Raw genomic sequence first — 19,497 nt, forward strand, 5'->3', positions numbered from 1 at the left:
GGGGGGGGGGGGGGGGTTGAAGGGGAAAGGTGGAGCATGAATCATGTAACCATGTTAAAAATGAATATTAATAAATGTTAAAAAAAAATTAAAAAAATGAAAAAAAAAATCAATGTGATTATATACCCCTAAATTTTTTTTAAAAAGGATCAACCAGATCCAGCCATTCTGCAAGACAATTTGGAACTATGCCCAAAGGGCTTTAAAAGACTGCCTGCTTGTGTGACCCTGGGCAAGTCACTTGACCCCCATTGCCTACCCTTGCCAATCTTCCACCTATAAGTCAATACACAGAAGTTAAGGGTTTAAAATTAAAAAAAAAAAAAAGACTGCCTGCTCTTTGATCCAGCAATACTACAGCTGGGTTTGTACCCCAAGAGATAATAAGGAAAAGCTTGTACAAAAATATTTATAGCCACACTCTTTGGAAATTGGAAAATGGGGAGTTGTCCCTTGATTGGGGAATGGCTGAACAAATTGTATATGATAGTGATGGAATACAATTGTGCTGAAAGGAATAATGAACTGGAGCAATTCCATATGAACTGGAAACACCTCTGGAAATTGATGCAGAGGGAAAGTAGCAGAACCAGAACATTATACACAGACAGATACGCTGTAGCACAATCGAATACAATGGACTTCTCTACTAGCAACAATGCAATAATCCAGGACAATCCCAAGGGATTTATGAGAAAGAGCACTATCTAATCCAGAGAAAGAACTGTGGAAGTAGAAACACAGAAGAAAAACATATGCTAGATCATGTGACTCAATGGGTATATGATTGGGGATTTTGACTTTAAATGATGGCTCTATTGTAAATATTAATAATATGGAAATAGGATTTGAACAATGGTACATATATAACCCAGAAGAATTGTTCATCGGCTCCAGGAAGGGGGAGAGAAGAAGGGAGAGAAGGAACATGAATCATGTAACCATGGGAAAAATATCCTAAATTAATTAAATAAATAAAATGAAAGCTATTTGCCTTAGGAATACTAAAAGTAATATGAAAGCTTTCCTCAGCAAAGTATCCTCTACGTGTATATTAAAAATCATATAATATACTATCAATGCAACTAGGGATAGCATTACCCAGCAAGTCACTAAGTGGCAAAATCATATGAAGTACTGAAAATTTTAAAAAAATCAAACTGATTCTATTCTATAATTGATTGTGTAACTACCTATAACACACTTCCTTTGTCTCAAAAGTTCAGCTTTCCTGTAAATTATTCTGTCTCTGAGTTTAGACTGGAAGTTCAAGTTTTCCTGCTAATCATTATTCTATTCTTGTGTCAAGGAAATCTGTTATCCTTGAAGGATGCAGGTAGATGCTAAGAAATGTGGTCTGTTATTGCTGTGACACTAACTAGTCATGCAGTTAAAACACCACAAATAAGCTTTCCATAACAATAATATGGGAGGGATTGTTGGTAGCCCTCCATTACAAATTTCTGACATTTCATATAGTTTTCCCCAATCATGATGCAGGAGGTTTTCTAAACAATCGTACTGTTTTCCCTGACTATGACATTGCCTTCTATTTTTTGGATGCTCCTTTTTTTGTCCATAAAAATATGTCAACCTCATCCAGGTTTTAGATAGCGAAGGAAGCTGAGACCCTGTTTACTGTCAAATTCATGCTTTACTAATAAACTGATCATGATCAGGGTTTTGTGCCTCAATTTACCTTAATTTCCACTGAGACAGTATAAAATAAGGAGACATGTTCACTTAAGGTGTTCAAAAGTATTATGAAAGGTGTGTTGCAGAGTGCAAATATAAAGACTCCATGTTAATGACAAGGTTACTACTATTTGGGGGTAGGAAAAATAGAAGTAATTTGGGGATAGGAAGAATGGTATTAATCAAAAATAACTTTAAATTTCAAATCAATAATAATATTAGGGCTTCTGGGAAAGGGATATCAAATGACTTCCCAACAAATCAATTCACAATCCCTGTGACTCTCTTTGCTGAACTCCACCCTCTTTTTTGTGTTCTCATTATCTAACAGAATATAAGACCAGTAAAAAATCTGTTTCAGAGCTAATTCCATTTACACAACTTTTAAATTTATATCCACAGCACTTACCATTATTAAATTACATATTAAAGAACCAGGCCTAGAGATGGGAGGTCCTAGGTTCAAATCTGGCCTCAGACACTTTCCAGTGTGTTAGTTAAAATCACCTGGGGTTCTATTTGGAAGGATTGAACCTCAATATAGTGTTTGACAAACTTCTGTGGACCTGTGGGGGTCCTTAAAACTACATTTCCCGTGGTCCAACGGGTTTCATGGGTTTGGATGACGTATTCAAGGTGAGGGACTGTTTGAAATTAGGGGGAAGTGACTTTGAACTTCCTCTTTAGTTACCTGAGCTGGAGGAGAGAGGAAGGTAAATGGCTGAGGTGAGGTTGGAATAGGTTTTTCTTACAAGCGCATGGTCAATTGATCTCTATCAGCATGGCTTTTATTAAAATACTATTCTCCCTTTTGATCTCGGCCCTCATCATTTTTAATCATAACACCAGCTATGTGACCCTGGGCAAGTCACTTGACCCCCACTGCCTACCCTTACCACTCTTCCCTGGAGCCAATACACAGTATTGACTCCAAGACAGAAGGTAAGGGTTTTATAAAAAATAAATAAATAAAATAATAAAAAAAATTACATATTAAATGCTTAATGTTTTTTCATTTTTAGTTTTGTGATAAGATGGCCTAACCAGGGCACACCTGAGATTTGCCACTATCTACCAGCTGATGGACCATAAAGACCACCAGGCCTTTCCATCCACCTTGCAGTTGAACTCTGATATGTGTTATCTCCCCCCAAATAGAATTTAAATTCCCTGAAAGGTATGTCTCATTATATCCTCAATTCTTAGGATATAATAATAATTTTTTCTTCTTTTATTCAGTTATTTAAATTAGGAAGAATGGAAATTGTAATCAGAATAACAAAACTGAACACAAAATGACAAATGCTTCGAAAAGAAATTAATAACTATCAACCAGGGAATAGCTAAAAAAATTACAGTGCATAAATGATAACTAAACATGACTGAGTACAAGAGACAAATATGGATTCAGAGAAAAATTGGAAGATATGTAAAATGATGTTGTATGAATCAAAAAAAATCAGGAAAAATGCAAAACACTATGAAAATATAAAAAGAACAAAAAAACCTGGAGTTAAAGTTTTTCAAGGATGATGTTAAAAATTTTACACCAAGTTTCTTTGATAAAGGCCCCACTTGAGTGATCAAAGAATACAAGTTTTTAGATGAAGAAATAATAACTCTCTATAGCCATATGAAAAAAATGCTTTAAATCACTATTGAATGGAATAATTAAATTAAAACTCTGAAGTCTGCCTCAAACCTATCAGATTGGCTAATATGATAGGAAAGGAAAATGATAAGTTTTGGGAGGAGATTAGGGCAAATTGAGACACTAATGCACTGTTGGTGGATTTGTGAACTGATCCAACAATTCTGGATAGCAATTTGGAACTATGCCCAAAGGGCTAAAAATTTTGTATACACTTTGACCCAACACTACTAGGTCCACATACCAAAGAGACTTTTTTTAAAAGGACAGAAGGGAAGGAAAGCTCTATATGTACAAAAATATTTATAAGCAGCTCTTTTTGTGGTAACAAAGAACTGGAAATTGTGGGATGCCCAACAATTGGGCAAAAATTGAACAAGTTGTGGTATATGACTGTGATAGAATACTATTTCACTATAAAGCATGAATATGCTTTCTGAAAAATCTGGAAAGTCAAAAAAAAGCAAAATGAAGTGAGCAGAACCAAGAGAATATTGTTTTAGCATTATTGTAACAATTCTGCAGGACTGAATGATGAAAAATGCTAACCAGAAAAAGAACTGAATGCCAAACGAAACATACCATTTTTTGTTTGTTTTTTCCCCCATGTTTTTTGTCTGTTTTCTTTCACAATATGACTTACAAGGGAGGGGAGGGGAGAAAGAATTTTTAACTCAAATTTTTTAAATGAATTTTAAATTTTTCACTTATAATTGGAAAAAATAAAAATGTTTTGAAAAATTATGATGTTCCTAACATAGATGTTCCTAGGCTTTTACCTGGAAGAAACTTAGGAATCCATCTAATCTCAACCCCTTCATTTTAAAAAAAAGGGAGCTTAAGCAAATGTTAGATTCACCAAGAGGTGAAAAAATTCACCAACCTCCTATTTCTTCAATATGAGTGTAGAATATTGTCTATACAGTCAAATACGTTAGATTTGTTGAACTGTTTTTTAAGATCTGTTACAAGGAATTGCTCGCCGAATAACAAAGGAATAGGAATATACTCGGGAATGAATAAAAAAAAAAAAAACAAGATTCGTGATTAAAATTAAGACGACTTTAAAGACAGGATGTCGGGGCAAGTTAAGAGACACTAGATTAGCTCTCGAGTAACGGACATAGAAGGACCAGGATCATGAGGATTCATTATGTATCATGCATCTCAGTGCTACCCGGGCCTCAACATTAAAAGTGGAATCCTCCGGAAAATTGGTTAAAAAAACCAAATCCCATTCCTCGTCGGTCCTGCCCAGGAGAAGTTCTTAGGTGAATCTCTTACCCTCGTCCGCGTCGTACATCTTGACAAATAATTCTTCGTACCCCTAGCAATAGATGAATAGAAGGGAGCAAACGACACACCAACAGACGAGCTATAACGAGTGGACTTGGGTTTCCGGCGTTCCCGGCAGACCTTGCGCCTTAGCCCTACTCCTCAGGTCCGGTAACTTCCGGTTCCTGCACTGACTTCCACATGATTAACCAAAGACTGAGTACGCTGAACACGATGGTGGCGCTGCGCGGAGTGGGCGGGCCATTTAGCTTTTCCAACTGCGCCAGTGCGTATGCGTTATGCAAAGGAGGCGGGGCTTCGTGGAGTGTTCCCATTCATCAGGGTGGTTCACTTCACTAGCTGGGTAGTGTCACTTACGCGGAAAGAATGATTCTAGATCTGCAGTGATGTGAATGGGCAGCAGACCGAATCTCAATATTAAAATGATTTTCAGCTTGTTGTTTCTGAAGGGAAGAATGGGAAACATTGAAATAAAAACGCTTCGGTGGAGATAATGCCTTTCATAAACGCTTTGGGCACCTGAGGGTGGAAGCGAAAAACAACCTCGTTTAACCCTGAATCAACTTTGATCTCTTACATCCGCCTTTATAATTTATATTTTTAATTTTATTAATTTTAGCCCTAACTCCATAGTCAGCTATCACTGCTTTTCAGTTTGGTGAAGGATTAATACACGAGAATATCTTTTCCCAAGAGAATAGAAAGGGAGAGTGTGGACTGAGGTTGACAGTCCCTCTTGGGCCACCGTAAGAGGAGTCTGGTGATCACGTGCCGGTGTCTCGCTCCTGCCTCCCTTGGACCAGCGCATGCGACTGTCCTTCATGCTTCCTTTCCGCTTTTCACGTAGACTGCTGCTCCTCCTGCAGCTTGGTCCCGGCCTTTCTACTGCTAGCCATGGCTCCCCGAGGCTGTGCATACCACCGAGTCTCCAGGTACGGCTGCAGCAGGGCCCGGCAGCGAGGGCAACAGGAGCGGCGCTGGGCGAGTGGACGATGGTGGACCCCAGCAAGCTGGAGGAGAACTTCGTGTTCCCAGAGTATGTCCCCGAGCCGGACCGCGAAGTGGAGCCGTCAGTGTCGGCGGAGCTGCAGAAGAGACAGGAGGAAGAAGAGCGGCGGCAGCAGCTGCGGGAAGAGCGGCGGCAGAGACGGCTGGAGCAGCAGCAGAGGAAGGTCCTGGAGAAGAGACTGCATCCTATGGTTGGAAGCCCCGACCCCACAGTGCCGGTCAGCGGAGTGAACTGCTCAGGTTGCGGGGCGGAGCTGCACTGCCAGGACCCCTTGGTGCCAGGCTACCTGCCCAGCGAGAAGTATCGCAGCCTGGAGGCGCAGGCCGAGGAGGGCGGGCTTTCCCGGGCCGTGTGTCAGCGTTGCTGGCTTCTGGTGCACCACCAGCGGGCCCTGCGGGTGCGAGTGAACCGTGAGCAATACCGAGAGCTGGTGCGCGCCGCTCTTCGACGCCCAGGGCCAGCCCTAGTGCTCTACCTGGTGGATGTTTTCGACCTGCCCGATTCCCTGCTGCCAGACCTGCCTGATCTGCTCGGGCCCAAGCAGCTGATGCTGCTGGGCAACAAGGTGGACCTACTGCCCGGGGACTCTCCTGGCTACCTTCGGAGGCTCCGGGAGCGCCTGTGGGACGAATGCGTCCGCGCCGGCCTCCAGCCGGTGCCCAAAAAGACAAAAGGGAGGCCTGCTGAAGCTGAGACGACCCAACCTCAATGTCTAGTCCAGGATGTGCGGCTCATCAGCGCCAAGACCGGCTTTGGAGTGGAGGAGTTGATCTCGGCAGTGCAGCGCTCCTGGCGCTACCGGGGCGACGTCTACCTAGTGGGCTCCACCAACGCCGGCAAGTCCACGCTCTTCAACACCCTCCTGCAGTCCGACTATTGCATAGCCAAGGGCTCGGATGCCATCGACCGTGCCACCATTTCCCCCTGGCCAGGTGAGCGGCTGTGGTGGTGGCAAGCCTCCCAAGGACCGCTGCCCCAAGCCCCTGTTCCGATCCCATCACGACTGGAAAGGCGCCCTCTCGCCATATCACCTGTATGTGATTTTGTATCTCTCTGTTTACATATTGTCTCCCCCATTGGATAGTTAGCTCTTTGCAGACAGGGACTGGTTTTTTGCCTCTTTTCTTATATCCCAGTACTTAGCACGGGGCCTGGCAAATATATGTGTCCAATAAATATTAATTGAATTGAAGCAAAGCTTCGAGCTACCCCCCATTCCACCCTGGCTGTCAAGATTCTTCCTCATTTTCCAGAATGTAGGGTCTGGGGCCGTCCTGTTTAACTCCTGCCTTTCTCTGCTCAATCTCTCTTGGGTTTGTTTTGTTCATTTTGACGTCCTTTTGTTCATATGTAGCATCCTTGGGTTTGCTCTTTAGGAGATCTTGACTTATTTCTTGCAAAAATGAGCTTCATCCTCCTGCGGCAAGACCAAACTTCCATGTTTTCCAGATCTTGGTGTACTCTCCCTGTCTCCTTCCCTGACCAACCGTTGGTCGAGGGAAAGTTTGCTGTCTACAACTATTGTGAAAGGGACAAGAAGGCAGCTTTTTGGTGTTTTTTTTTTATTGACTAAGACTTTGCACTAAATTACTCTGCATTTTATTTTCTTCATCACTGTAAAAATTTACATGTGCTTTGATGTTTCAGGAACAACTTTAAACCTCCTGAAATTTCCTATTAGCAGTCCAACTCCTTACAGACTGTTTCAAAGGAATAGAAGGCTTAAACAAGAAGCAACTAAAAGTGAAGATGATCTTAGTGAGCAAGAGCAAAAGCATCTTAATCAAATGAAAAAGCAGGGTTATTTAGTAGGTGAGTATCATCAAAGGAATAGGTTGTGGACTGAATCCTTTGCTCTGGAACATGAAATCATAATTCAAAATGAGACCCAGAGTATAGTTAATATTACTGTTTAAAACCAGAGATCAGAGTGGATAAAACACTCAGAAAATAGATGGAAATTTGTTTTTGGTTTCTTGTGATGGATGAGAATATCGAAGAAGGGTTGTAAATTGAGTGAGTTCCCTTCCCATTGTCAGAAGTAATAGCCCTTTTAACTTTATCCTGTGGGATATCTGGTGTGTTTTTCCTGTTGAAGGACTCCAATAAGTAGTAAAGATTGACATTTCCACGTAGCACTCAGATGTGTTATACTGAGAGCTTTTTTGTTTACAGTCCTCCATTTCAGAATTATTCCCACATATGTAAGTAACCACATATAAAATATAGCTGTTTACACTGAATTCAGTATTCCCCTAATTCTTTCCTCTTGACACCTACTAACCCTGGAAGGCCCTTTCAGCTCTAAATCTATGATTCTATTTACCATCTTGTGTCTTTTTTGTCATAAGCTGTTGCACTCCTGCCTAGTACTTATTATTTTCTAGATCTAGAGCTGAAAGGGACCTCAAAAGGAATATAGTCTGATTTCATTTTCCAGATGAAGAAGATAGGCCTCTGGTAGGGATTAAGTGATTTCCCCCAAAGTAAACACCTATCTGTCCTTAATATTTCTAAGACTTAATGGTAAGCCCTATGTACATAATAACTGAATTGAGATAGATATAAAAGGTAGAAATTCAAAAATTGTAAAGATCACTAACTTCAAAACTGCTCTCTTGTAGGAAGAGTTGGAAGAACATTTTATACTCCACAAAACGATGAACCTACCTATGAATTTGATGCTGATTCACTTGCTTTTGATATGGAGAATGAACCCCTGAGAATAACCCGTGATGCCCCCACCAAGCGTGTAGAATTGACACCTCAAGAATTGAAAGATGCTCACTGGTTTTATGATACCCCTGGAATTGTAAAAGAAAATTGTGTATGTATTTTTTTTTTATTTATAAAGTATTAAAAACAGTAAGAATGTACTGTCTAAAAAGGCAAAAATACATTTGGGAAAAAATGTTGGACAAAGAATCCTTCCCTTTAGACTTAGTTCTACCAGATGTTATAAAACAAATTAAACTATTGGGGCTTTCTCCTTTTAATGATTTGAATCTTACTTGTATCTGAGAATCTATTTGATCTACAACCACTTCAGAAACTCACTGGGTTATCCCTACCTACTTACTCTCATTTTGTCACTGCCCTTCAATTTCCTCCTGACATTCCACCCCAAATCAGTCTTCAGGAAAATAACCTTAATTTTGGCTATCTTTAAAAATGTGAATTTTTGTGAGGTTTTTTTTTTTTTAATGGCAATACATTCCTTCAGCTATTAAGGGACAACTATGTGCAGAACACTCTTCTAGGTGATTTAGTGCTTTAAAGTTTATAAGTGAACACTCTTCTAGGTGATTTAGTGCTTTAAAGTTTATAAGTGCTTTGCTCACATCTTTTTGAAGTAAATTCAAACTTGCAGTGGATAACACTGTAAAATCCTATATGATTTACATTGTAGACTCACCAGGGATCCATAAACCATTCTCTGAGAAAGTTATAGGCATAAATAAGAAGTCTTATCAATCTAGTACTTCTTAAACTTTCAGTTTAACTATCTTTTTAGAGAGAGAAATAGCTCTGTACTGACAATGAGAAATGCTAAAAACCATAGGAATTTTTCTTATATATTCCAAATAATATTTCCCTTTTAAAAAGTTAGAACCACCAGAAAATTTAGATGTTTTTAAAATAGCATATGTTAAGGTTGATTTTATAGGGAATACCAGAACTTTTAGTAGTCAGCTTACTTCAACTCACAGGTTTAGCTCAAAGGTCTAGAACTAGAAGGGAGATCCCTTCTCTTTTGTTTTACAGATAAGGAAACTGAGGCCCAGGAAATTAAGTGACTGAATTAAAAACTATAAGTTTACACATTTTCGTGCCATTTTTTCCACAGGTCCTAAATTATCTGACAGAAAAGGAAGTAAAGATTGTTTTGCCAACACATTCCATTATCCCAAGAACCTTTGTTTTGAAACCTGGAACCGTTCTGTTTTTGGGTGCTCTAGGACGCTTAGATTACTTGCAGGTAAGCAAAATAATAGCCTTTTTTAAAATATGATTTAGCACTTTGTGCTATGGGTTTTTTTGGTTTGTTTTTTTTAATAATGTATCTTCTTCCGGATATTGAGCATTACCAAAAGAGTTTGGCGTTTAGGTCAGGATATTCTTCCTTTCCTTTAGTATTGTTTATGAGGAAATCACATGTTTGTCATACACTCCTGTAGTGATGTGATATGTGCCTTACAGAAACCCAAGGAAGTCAGGTTCCTTATTTCTGTGGAGCTTTTCTACAGTGACTGTAATATAAGACTTTCTCGTGGTATCTTATATTTACGTAGCATCTTCTGGGGCTCTTGGGAATAGTCCTTGTTTTTAGATTTGGAGATATAAGGAAATTTGGCACAGCTGAGGTCACTAACTCTATCTAACCAAGGTGGGGGTATGTAACTCCAGGTTCCACATGTTCTGAGTCCTTACCACTCACAAGACCATATTCATTTTGTTTGTTTGTTTTTAACCCTTAGTTTCTGCCTTAGCATTCATTTTAATGCAAAAAAATTCAAGCACTAGGCAGTTAAGGTTTAGTGACTTGCCCAGGGTCACATAGCTGGGGGTTATTTTGAGGCCAGATATGAACCCCAGGTCCTCCCAATTCCAAGTCTGGCTCTTATCCACTGAGCCACCAACTGTCCCTCATGATTACTTTTGTGAGAAAGTTGTTATGAGCTCTTGGCTTCCTTGGGCAAAAGTAACACAGAAGAGCCTAGGTCAAAACATTAATCTATTTACATATTAAGTAGCGACCAATAATAGCCTGCTTTAATGTAAACCTTTTAAAGGTTGCTTCTGATTCAGGAATAAGAGAGCAATAAAGCTGTTTTTACATAATTGGCTTTAACTAAAACTAACAATTTAATTTTGGGAGTGTTCAGAAGTTTACCATTTGACATACTTGATGGGTTTTGCTAGGTATTCCTTCATTTGACAAAGTAGGATCATTTTTACCATAGCACTTCATTATAAGAACAAAAAGATACATGATAAAACAGTGGAAATGGGCGTCGGCATGGGTGGGAGGGTGGGGGGGGGGTGAAGGGGAAATTAGGAGCATGAATCATGTAACCATGTTAAAAACAAATATTAATAAATGTTTTTAAAAAAAAGAACAAAAAGAATTTGATTTTCAAATCATCTGTAAAGGTGATGATGTTTCACTAATACCAAACCCAGATTCATGTGGTTTGTATGGGGTTTTTTTGTTGTTGTTTTGTTTTGTTTTGGTAATAAATATTCACTTTCTGGTTTCCCTTGCAAATCATAATGGGGATTTTTTTTCTCCTTCCATTTGTAGTCCTGAAATATTTTAGAGCTTCTCTTGTACTGTGTGAAAGCCTAAACTTCTGGGTTAAAAAAAGAAATTATTTTCTATTTCTATAAGATTATTAACTGAAGCATTTTATCCAGTGAGTTTCGTTGAATAGTACCAGAGATTCTGGTCAGTCTTAGGCAACCTTATAAATATGAAAATAATTGTTTGAAACCACTATTCTTTAGCTTTACATAAATAGAGATTAATAAAAGAAAAAACAGTGGATGTGCTGACTTGCAGTGGACAGGCTGTTGCAAGCATAAAAGTGCAGAAATATGGTAAAATATGTGCGAACTAGAACAGTTTCTCCTGTCAGACATGTAGGCCTTATATTTTCAATATAAAAAGACACCTTTTTTTCCCAGTTTTTATTAAAAATCACCAGGCACTTTCATAGCTAGTCATGATGGTTGATTTATATTTAAATGGTACTTTGGCTAGAACATGTAACTTAAGGAATATTGCTTTAGAATTTGATCATAGAAAAGGAAGTATAATAGTTTATGTTTTTGTTATTTTCCTAAATTAACTGTAAAAAATGTTATTCTTGCAAGGTTTTTTTTGTTTTTCATTTTGGACAATAATATTTTATCTTTACTTCTTTCCTCAGGGAAACACCTCAGCTTGGTTTTCAGTTGTGGCATCAAACTTACTCCCAGTCCACATTACTACCTTAGAGAAAGCAGATACCATCTATCAGAAGCATGCAGGTCAAACATTACTTCAGGTAACTGGATACTTTGGTGACTGCATATGTCTGTGACTGTTGTGCCATGGGATAGCCCCTTGAGCCCAGCACACATTCCTGATTTAGCATGGCTGGGCCAATAGAGCCTTTGTTGGGGCACGGCAGCCTAACCACAGCACAGGCTTTGTTATGCTTTCTACCAGCAGTAGCCCCAACTCTTTCTGGCCCTTGTTTCCAAGGAACTCTATGAAACAAAGTGGCAAAAAACCTTTGAGTTCTCCTTAAGTGGGACAATGGTTGAAACCTGTCTAGAGAAGAGTAATGAAGAGATAATACAAATTTATCATTGAGGTGCTTTGGTGCTGAGAGTCGGACTTAAAAGGTAAAGACCATAAAAGCCTGTGATGAGAGTTCATAGTTAAAACATCTCTAACAGTCACTACTTTTCCCTCTCATGTTTAGTGAGTATCTTCTCTTTTTTTAAGTTTTTAGGAGTTAATGTCTTTTTTTCCCCTTAAACTTCAAACTGATAATAAAATGTTTCAGGCATTTTTATACCTTCTAGTTCAAAGCCATGTAAAATACAGTGGATAATTCTTGATTTGGGGCCAGGTTCAAACATAACCTTGGTCACTCAAGGGAGGAAATTACCTTAGTTACCCAAACACTTACCCAGCATTCTTCTTTGCTCATTATACCTTATAGGGCTCATCTTGAAAACTCGATCATAGCTGCATTTTTGTTGTTGGTCATTCAGTCGTGTCTGCACTTCAAGACCACTTGCTCCATACCGTACATGGGGTTTTCTTGGCAAAAATATTGAAATAGTTTGCTGTTTCCTCTGCCAGTAGATGAAGGCAAACTGAGATTAAGTGACTTGCCCAGGGCCACATAGTTAGTAAATGTCTGAGGCCAGTTTTTAACTAGTCTTCTGGATTTCAGTACTTTATCCACTGAGCTACCTAGCTGTCATTTTTGTTCTTAGGTATAGTTTATAGAGTTGATTTACCTATAGTTGAATGTTTAAAATACAATTAAATCATCTTCTTTGTTAACTAATCATAGGATTTAGAATCATGGGATTTATTTTTTTTTAAACTCTTAATTTCTGTGTATTGGCTCATAGGTGGAAGAGTGGTAAGGGTGGGCAATGGGGGTCAAGTGACTTGCACAGGGTCACACAGCTGGAATGTGTCTGAGGCCAAATTTGAGCCCAAGACCTACTGTCTCTGGGCCTGGCTTTCAATCCACTGAGCCACACAGTTGTCCCTGAGACATTTCTAAAGGTTTTTTTGTTGTTGTTGTTGTTGTTGTTTTTTTTAATGATAGGTTCCAATGGGTGGAGTTGAAAGGATGGCAGAATTCCCACCTCTTGTTTCTCAAGACATTACATTGGAAGGAAATGGGAAGCTTGAGGCAGTGGCTGATATCAAGCTTTCCTCTGCTGGTAATTATACACTGAACACTTTTAAAGTTAAAAAAATTTTTTAAATAGACACTCATTTACATTTAGAACTGCCCCGGTGATTCTGGTCCTAGAATATAGCTGATGTAAGTGAGGTATTTCTAAGTTGTACAAATTAGCCTAATCATAGAATAAATACCATCCTGAGAAGAGGGGAAAAAATCTGGATTTTCTCAAGTATTGTATTCACTAATGTCATTTGTACAAATGTATATACATACTTTTTTTAAGCAGAGAGGGGTTTAAGTTATTTTGTCTTACTACCTTTTCCTAAGTTCTTTTTATCTCTGTATGATCCATCTTTGATTTATTAGTAAGGTATCTAGTAATTTTATGTGATATTCTTCCTCTTTCTTGCACAGGTTGGATTGCAGTAACATCTCTGTCCGAAGACAAACTACATTTCCGAGGCTACACACCTCAAGGAACAACTCTGACCATTCGACAGCCTCCTCTTTTGCCATATATTGTTAATGTCAAAGGAGAACGAATCAAGAAGAGTGTGGCCTATAAAACTAAAAGGCCCCTCTCCTTAGTGGATAAACTGAAATCAAGTAACAAAAACAAAAAATAAATTAAGAAAAAAATTAATAAATGTGGGACATTATTACAAATAAATTATATTCACTACGAATGTGATTATTGCTATAAATTCCTAAAACTTTTTTTTCCAAGAAAAGGAAAAGCCTTTATTTCTACCAATAAAACAAAATTCCTTTTCTTTAGAATGGAACACTGTCAGGAACTAGGCTTTTTGGAATTGATTTTTTAAATAAAGTAGCAGGCACCTTGATTTTACCATGTTAAAACTAAAGTGGAACCATTATATCTGATAAAATAGTATGCAAGAACTTAAACCTTAAGCTTAGGTACAAGGAGTAGGCTAGTGAAAACTTGCCTTTGGAAGGAACCAAAGACAAAATGCCCTCCAGGAAAAATGCTTTACCTAAATGAGTAAGCTTCATTATCTAATCTCTAAATTCTTAAGCCCTTTAACCAACAAAAGTTGAGGTTTCCATAATCTATGTCCTAAAGTGTTCTGGTTTAATGGGGAACAAGCTTCTTGGTGAAACCAGTGGAACTGGAAGCAGCAGTTGACCTTAATGGAGAAAAATAGTAATTATGCAGACCAATAATTGAGAGAAGGATGGATTTACGTCTTATTCAACTTTCTATTCTTCTGAGCTGGGCCCCTGGTCATAAACTGGGTACCTTTAAGTAAGATGTCATCCAATCCCCGACTTGACCATTTTGATGTAGGATTCTTTCCACCTTTACCATTTGATACACCCCATCAGATATTCCTTCCTACAATGTTTGGCACACCTTGTTGAAACCAATAATTTATTTGTGTTATAGACCCTTAATTTGATAAACTGATAATGTTTTCCTTGTGGCTACATGAATGTAGGTCCAAAATTCTCTTTTGGCTGGGATAATCCAATGGGGTGAGACCCAGAAAGGAAGTGAAGACATTCTAAAACAGGTAGTAATAGTGCTCCAACAAGTCCTCAATTCTGATTCCTACCCAGCCCTCCCCCTCACTTTTCTTTTGGAGAGCTACTTAACTGCAATCTGGCACCAAGTCCCAGTTTCCCTTCCACATCTTGATTTCTCTTCAAAAAGGTTTCAATATACCAAAGGATGGCACAAAAAATTAAATGGGAATTTAGAGGGAGTTTAATAAGTAAAAAGTTTGCTAAAAGAATGTAAAAGCCAGCAGATGAAACAAAGGCTACTCATAAATATATGTAATGTATGTAATGTTATGTTAAATGTTATCTCTTCAGTATTCTAAAATGTGTTTAATTTTTTAGATTTTGTTTTTCCTGTAGTATTTTACTTAGTGTTGACCTACATAGAGCCCATGATCAAATGCTGAACCCAAATTTTATAATAAGGTACTAGAAGTACTCCATAAAATTATAAAACTTTTATATATAATACATGTGTAAAATTATAAAAAAAAATAAAGACTTCTTTTCTGTTAAAAAGGGAGAGCCAAGAAATTTTACAAGAATTTTCCAGATCTCAGGGGTGCTGAGTCCTAACCCCCTCGATGTGGAAGGGATACCTATATATAGTATGTACTGTAATCCTTTTTGCATATGTCAAGTTTAGAGGCTCACAACTTAATGCTGCTTTTCGTTGGTGTTAGGTATGTTTGATTTTGTTCATCAGTATGTTAGTGTCATGGCAGGGATTTTTTTAAAAAACTAGGGGGCAGCTGGATAGCTCAGTGGATTAAAAGCCAGGCCTAGAGAGGGGAGGTCCTAGGTTCAAATCTGGCCTCAGACACTTCCCAGCTGCGTGACCCTGGGCAAGTCACTTGACCCCCATTACCTAACCCTTACCACACTTCTGCCTTGAAGCCAATACACAGTATTGACTCCAAGACGAAAGGTAAGGGTTTTAAAAAAATTAAATTAAAAACTCTTTACCTTCTGACTTAACATCAATTCTAGGACAAAAATAGGAAAGGCTAGACAGTCAGGATTAAGTGACTTGCCCAGGGTCACACAGCTAGGAAGTATATGAAAACAGATTTGAATCTAGGCCTCCAAGACTGGCACTCTTACTAACTGCTGCCTAACTGCCCCCATACTCTAGTGATTTCTAACCAATTAAGAATCAACCTCATTCACCAAACTTCTTTTAAACAAAGTAATTCAGTTCATTGTGCTTCATATAATAGACTAATGAAATCAGTGTAAAGGATAAGAATGTAAGGGCTTTGGGGGATATAGGCAAAAGGAAGTATGGTAGCTAGGAGGCAAAATGAATAGAGCCCTGAGCTTAGAGTCAGGAAGACCCAAGTTCAAATCAAACCTCAAACACTTAGGAGCTGTGTGACTGGGAAAATCACTTAACCCTGTTTGCCTCCGTTTCCTTGTCTGCAAAATGAGCTGGAGAAAGAAATGGCAAACCATGCCAGTATCTTATCAAGAAAACCCATAAGGGGGATATGATTGGGGATTTAGACTCTAAAACGATCATCCTAATACAAATTTCATTAACATGGAAATGGGTCTTGATCAATGACACATGTAAAACCCAGTGGAAATGTACATTGGGTATGGGAGGGGCTGGGGGGGAAGGGAGGGAAAGAACAAGAATCATGTAATCATGTAAAAATATTCTAGGGGGTAGATGGGTAGCTCAGTGGATTGAAAGCCAGGCCTAGAGAAAGGAGAATCTGGGTTCAAATCTGGCCTTAGACACTTCCCAACTGTGTGACCCTGACCAAGTCACTTGACCCCCATTGCCTAGCCCTTACCATTCTTCTGCCTTGGAACCAATACACAGTATTGACTGCAGGACGGAAGGTAAGATTTTTTAAATATATATATATATATATTCTAAATTAAATAATTTTTCCAAATTCAAAAAAAAAAAAAAAGAAAGAAAACCCATAAGGTATAGTTTAAATATTGTACTAGATTGTGGATTGACTTGACTTCTATAAATCAGGACTGGCTCAAGTTAACTGAAAAGCTTAAATTGCAAAGTTTTATTCCAAATTAACATGTAAACGCCCATTCCTAGCATTAACCAGTATCCTGGTATGTAGTTGGTTCTCCAACAATTTTGTTTGTGTTGGGGTATTTCCCATAACAACCAGAAAAGAAAACAGTGGAGAAGCATAGCCACAGTCTTGTGTTTCTGACTGCTCACAGACTTCCTCAAAATGGAGATCTAGGCAAGCTTCCAAGTAAATGATTCATCCACAGCTCCAGCTGCAGCAGGCATCAAATGGGGTTTCATTTCTTCACCTAGAATGTACCCCATTTTCTGGAGACTCCTGTTCTAAAAGGTAGACTCAGATCATTTTCTCTAACCTCCCTTCACTTACTTTCTCTAGATTTTTTAGTTGAGTTTTTATCACAATTCTTAAAGATCCAACAAAACTTCACAGAATCTCCCAGTCAAAAGGAGACTCTGGGGGGCCATTTATTCCAATCCACACCTAAATAAAAATCTCTTCTAAAACTACTCAACATGCCTTTGAAGACAGCTAGTAGGAAAGAACTCACTACCTCCCAGGGCAGCCCAATCTCCTTTGGGATAGCTCTAATGATGAGGAACTTCCATTAGTTGCTTTTTTGAAACTTCCACCTGTTGCTTCTAATTCTGCCACCTGGGAATAAATAAAATATGTCTAATTCCTCTTTCTACTTATGAAGGGAGTTAGGAGTATTCAGTTTTTTGCCACCATTCCTATCATCCCTGCCCAAGTCTTCAAGCTTAAATTCCCTTTTTACTTCAACTCCTCCTCATATGATATGATCTCTAAACCCCTCACCATCTTAGTTGCCCTTTGAGTCTTCCAATTTATCTATGTCTTTTGAAAAACACGTTGACCAAAGTAAGAGTAAGTCCAATATACAGAAGTGGTTTGTTGTTCAGTTGTTTCAGTCATGTCCAACTCTTAGTGACCCCATTTTGGGTCTTCTTGGCAGAGATACTGAAGTGGTTTTATTGGGGGAGAAACACAGCCATGTTTGTAGTAAGGTCTCACCCCAAGAATTAGAGACTCAAACTCTGTTCAATCCAGAAGTTAGAAACAAATTTTTTGAAGAAGAGGTTTTTAAGATAGTATAGTAGCCTAGGCTGGTGGAATGATCTTAGGGGCTGGTAGAGAATCCTGGGAGCTGGTGGAATAGCAGTCCCCCTGGTGGAGTAGTTCCCTTGAACTGATAGAATAGCCCAAGAACCCTGGACTGATGGAATAGCCTTTGAGTTTGTGGAGTAGCAGGTTTCCAAGTGTGGTGTAGCGGCCTTGAAGCTGATGGAATAGCCAACTATTATGCCATCTTAAAAACCTCTTCTTCAAATAAAATTCTTTATTTCTGGATTGAACAGGGTTTGAGTCTTCCATTAGTGGTGCAAGACTCTGCTACAAACTTGGGTTTGTTTCTCCCATAACAGTTTGCCATTTCCTTCTTCAGCTCATTTTAAAAATGAGGAAACTGAGGCCAACAAGGTTACATGACTAGCCCAGGGTCATGCATGCAGTTTGTGGATGAAGCCAGATTTGAACTTGAGTCTTCCTGACTCTAAGCCCAACACTCCATCCACTGTACTATCCAGTTGTCCCTAGATCCTGACTAGGGCATAATACACTAATATCCTTGCTTCCCTAGTTCTAGACACTTTTTATAAAACCAAGCTCTCATACTTATATCTTTGACTCGTAATATACATTTTTTGTGGAGGAAGGACTTTGTATATTCTCTAAAAGGAAAAACACTCAATGTTAACTTCTCAGCAGCATCAGCGGTATTCACACTTTCCCTTCCCTTTCCCATCAGATGGCATTCTTTTTTATTGAACAACAGCCAGACAGAGCTCAAGGTTAGCAGATTTGTTATGCTCTAAACATGGATAATTTGGTCATTTCTAATCTTTAATATTTTAAAATATCCTTTCCTTGGTCCCAAGCCCTGTGTAAAAAAAAATGTTCTAGCACTTGTTTCCAAGAATTCCTTTGACCTTTTGAAGCTTGATTGACTAATCTGCTACTCTGGTCTCTACTGATTTCATTATCAATCAGTATTCTCAATTTTGGAATCAAAGTATTTGATCTTAAATGCTTTTTTCCATTAGTTTTCTACCTCTCCCCCCAATTTCAGTTTCCACATCTATAAAATGAGGGCATTACACTAGATGTCCTAGAATATAAACTGATGGCCCATCCAATTCAAAATTCTAATTCTAATTGTCTTCCCTGAAAATATCAAAAGTCCAGCATTTCCATTCTTTCTACTTCCTATTCCATAATTTTCTTTTTCCTCTATAAAAAGTCTCAGTTCTCCCTACTACTTTCTATCTTTCCTATAATCTATGATTCACAAGCTTCACTTATTCATTTCACTTATAACAGCTATTACCCATTAGACCCCACAATAAAACAAGTGGATATTTCAAGGTTATCTCGTTCATAAATCATCCCAACAAGATGAGACAAACCCATTTTAAAGACCTTCCCGAGGGCAGTTGAAAGTTTTCCCCATTACTCCTAAACTTTCAATTACAATCATAACAAGAGCTAACATTTATTCAGCACTTACTATGTGCCAGGCACTTAAAATTTTAACTCCTTGTAGAAATCCAGAAGAAGATGTGATTTATCACTTGTTTATATGGGGATGTGGTAGGTTTAGGGTTTGGGTTTTAAAGGATTGCTCTTTTACAAAAATCAACAATATGGAAATGGACTCAATTTGTGATGATAGATAGATAGATAGATAGATAGATAGATAGATAGATAGATAGATAAATAGATAGATAGATAGATAGATAGATAGATAGATAGATAGATAGATGCATAACCCAGTTGAATTGCCTGTCAACTCCGGGAGGGAAGAGG

The 19,497-nt window shown here is 38.5% G+C and overlaps 2 protein-coding genes across 2 annotated transcripts in view; one reads left to right on the top strand and one right to left on the bottom strand.

The window, feature by feature from the left end:
* The window catches only part of POLR2B (RNA polymerase II subunit B), a 34,182-nt gene extending 29,468 nt beyond the window's left edge, over positions 1–4,714 (bottom strand). Inside the window, exon 1 of the mRNA XM_044681392.1 lies at positions 4,631–4,714. Coding sequence (XP_044537327.1) covers positions 4,631–4,649 — 19 coding nt within the window. The 5' untranslated portion in view covers positions 4,650–4,714. The remainder of the gene's footprint in view (positions 1–4,630) is intronic.
* A 723-nt stretch (positions 4,715–5,437) lies between these two features.
* Positions 5,438–14,080, top strand: NOA1 (nitric oxide associated 1). Its single transcript, XM_044680708.1, has 7 exons — positions 5,438–6,583; positions 7,299–7,463; positions 8,276–8,478; positions 9,499–9,630; positions 11,585–11,701; positions 12,992–13,109; positions 13,490–14,080. The coding sequence occupies exons 1-7, from the start codon at positions 5,449–5,451 to the stop codon at positions 13,699–13,701; spliced, it is 2,082 nt and encodes a 693-aa protein (XP_044536643.1). The 5' UTR covers positions 5,438–5,448; the 3' UTR covers positions 13,702–14,080.
* The last annotated feature ends 5,417 nt before the right edge of the window (positions 14,081–19,497 follow it).

This window comes from Gracilinanus agilis, chromosome 6, assembly GCF_016433145.1.
Source record: "Gracilinanus agilis isolate LMUSP501 chromosome 6, AgileGrace, whole genome shotgun sequence".
NCBI classification, from domain to species: domain Eukaryota; kingdom Metazoa; phylum Chordata; class Mammalia; order Didelphimorphia; family Didelphidae; genus Gracilinanus; species Gracilinanus agilis.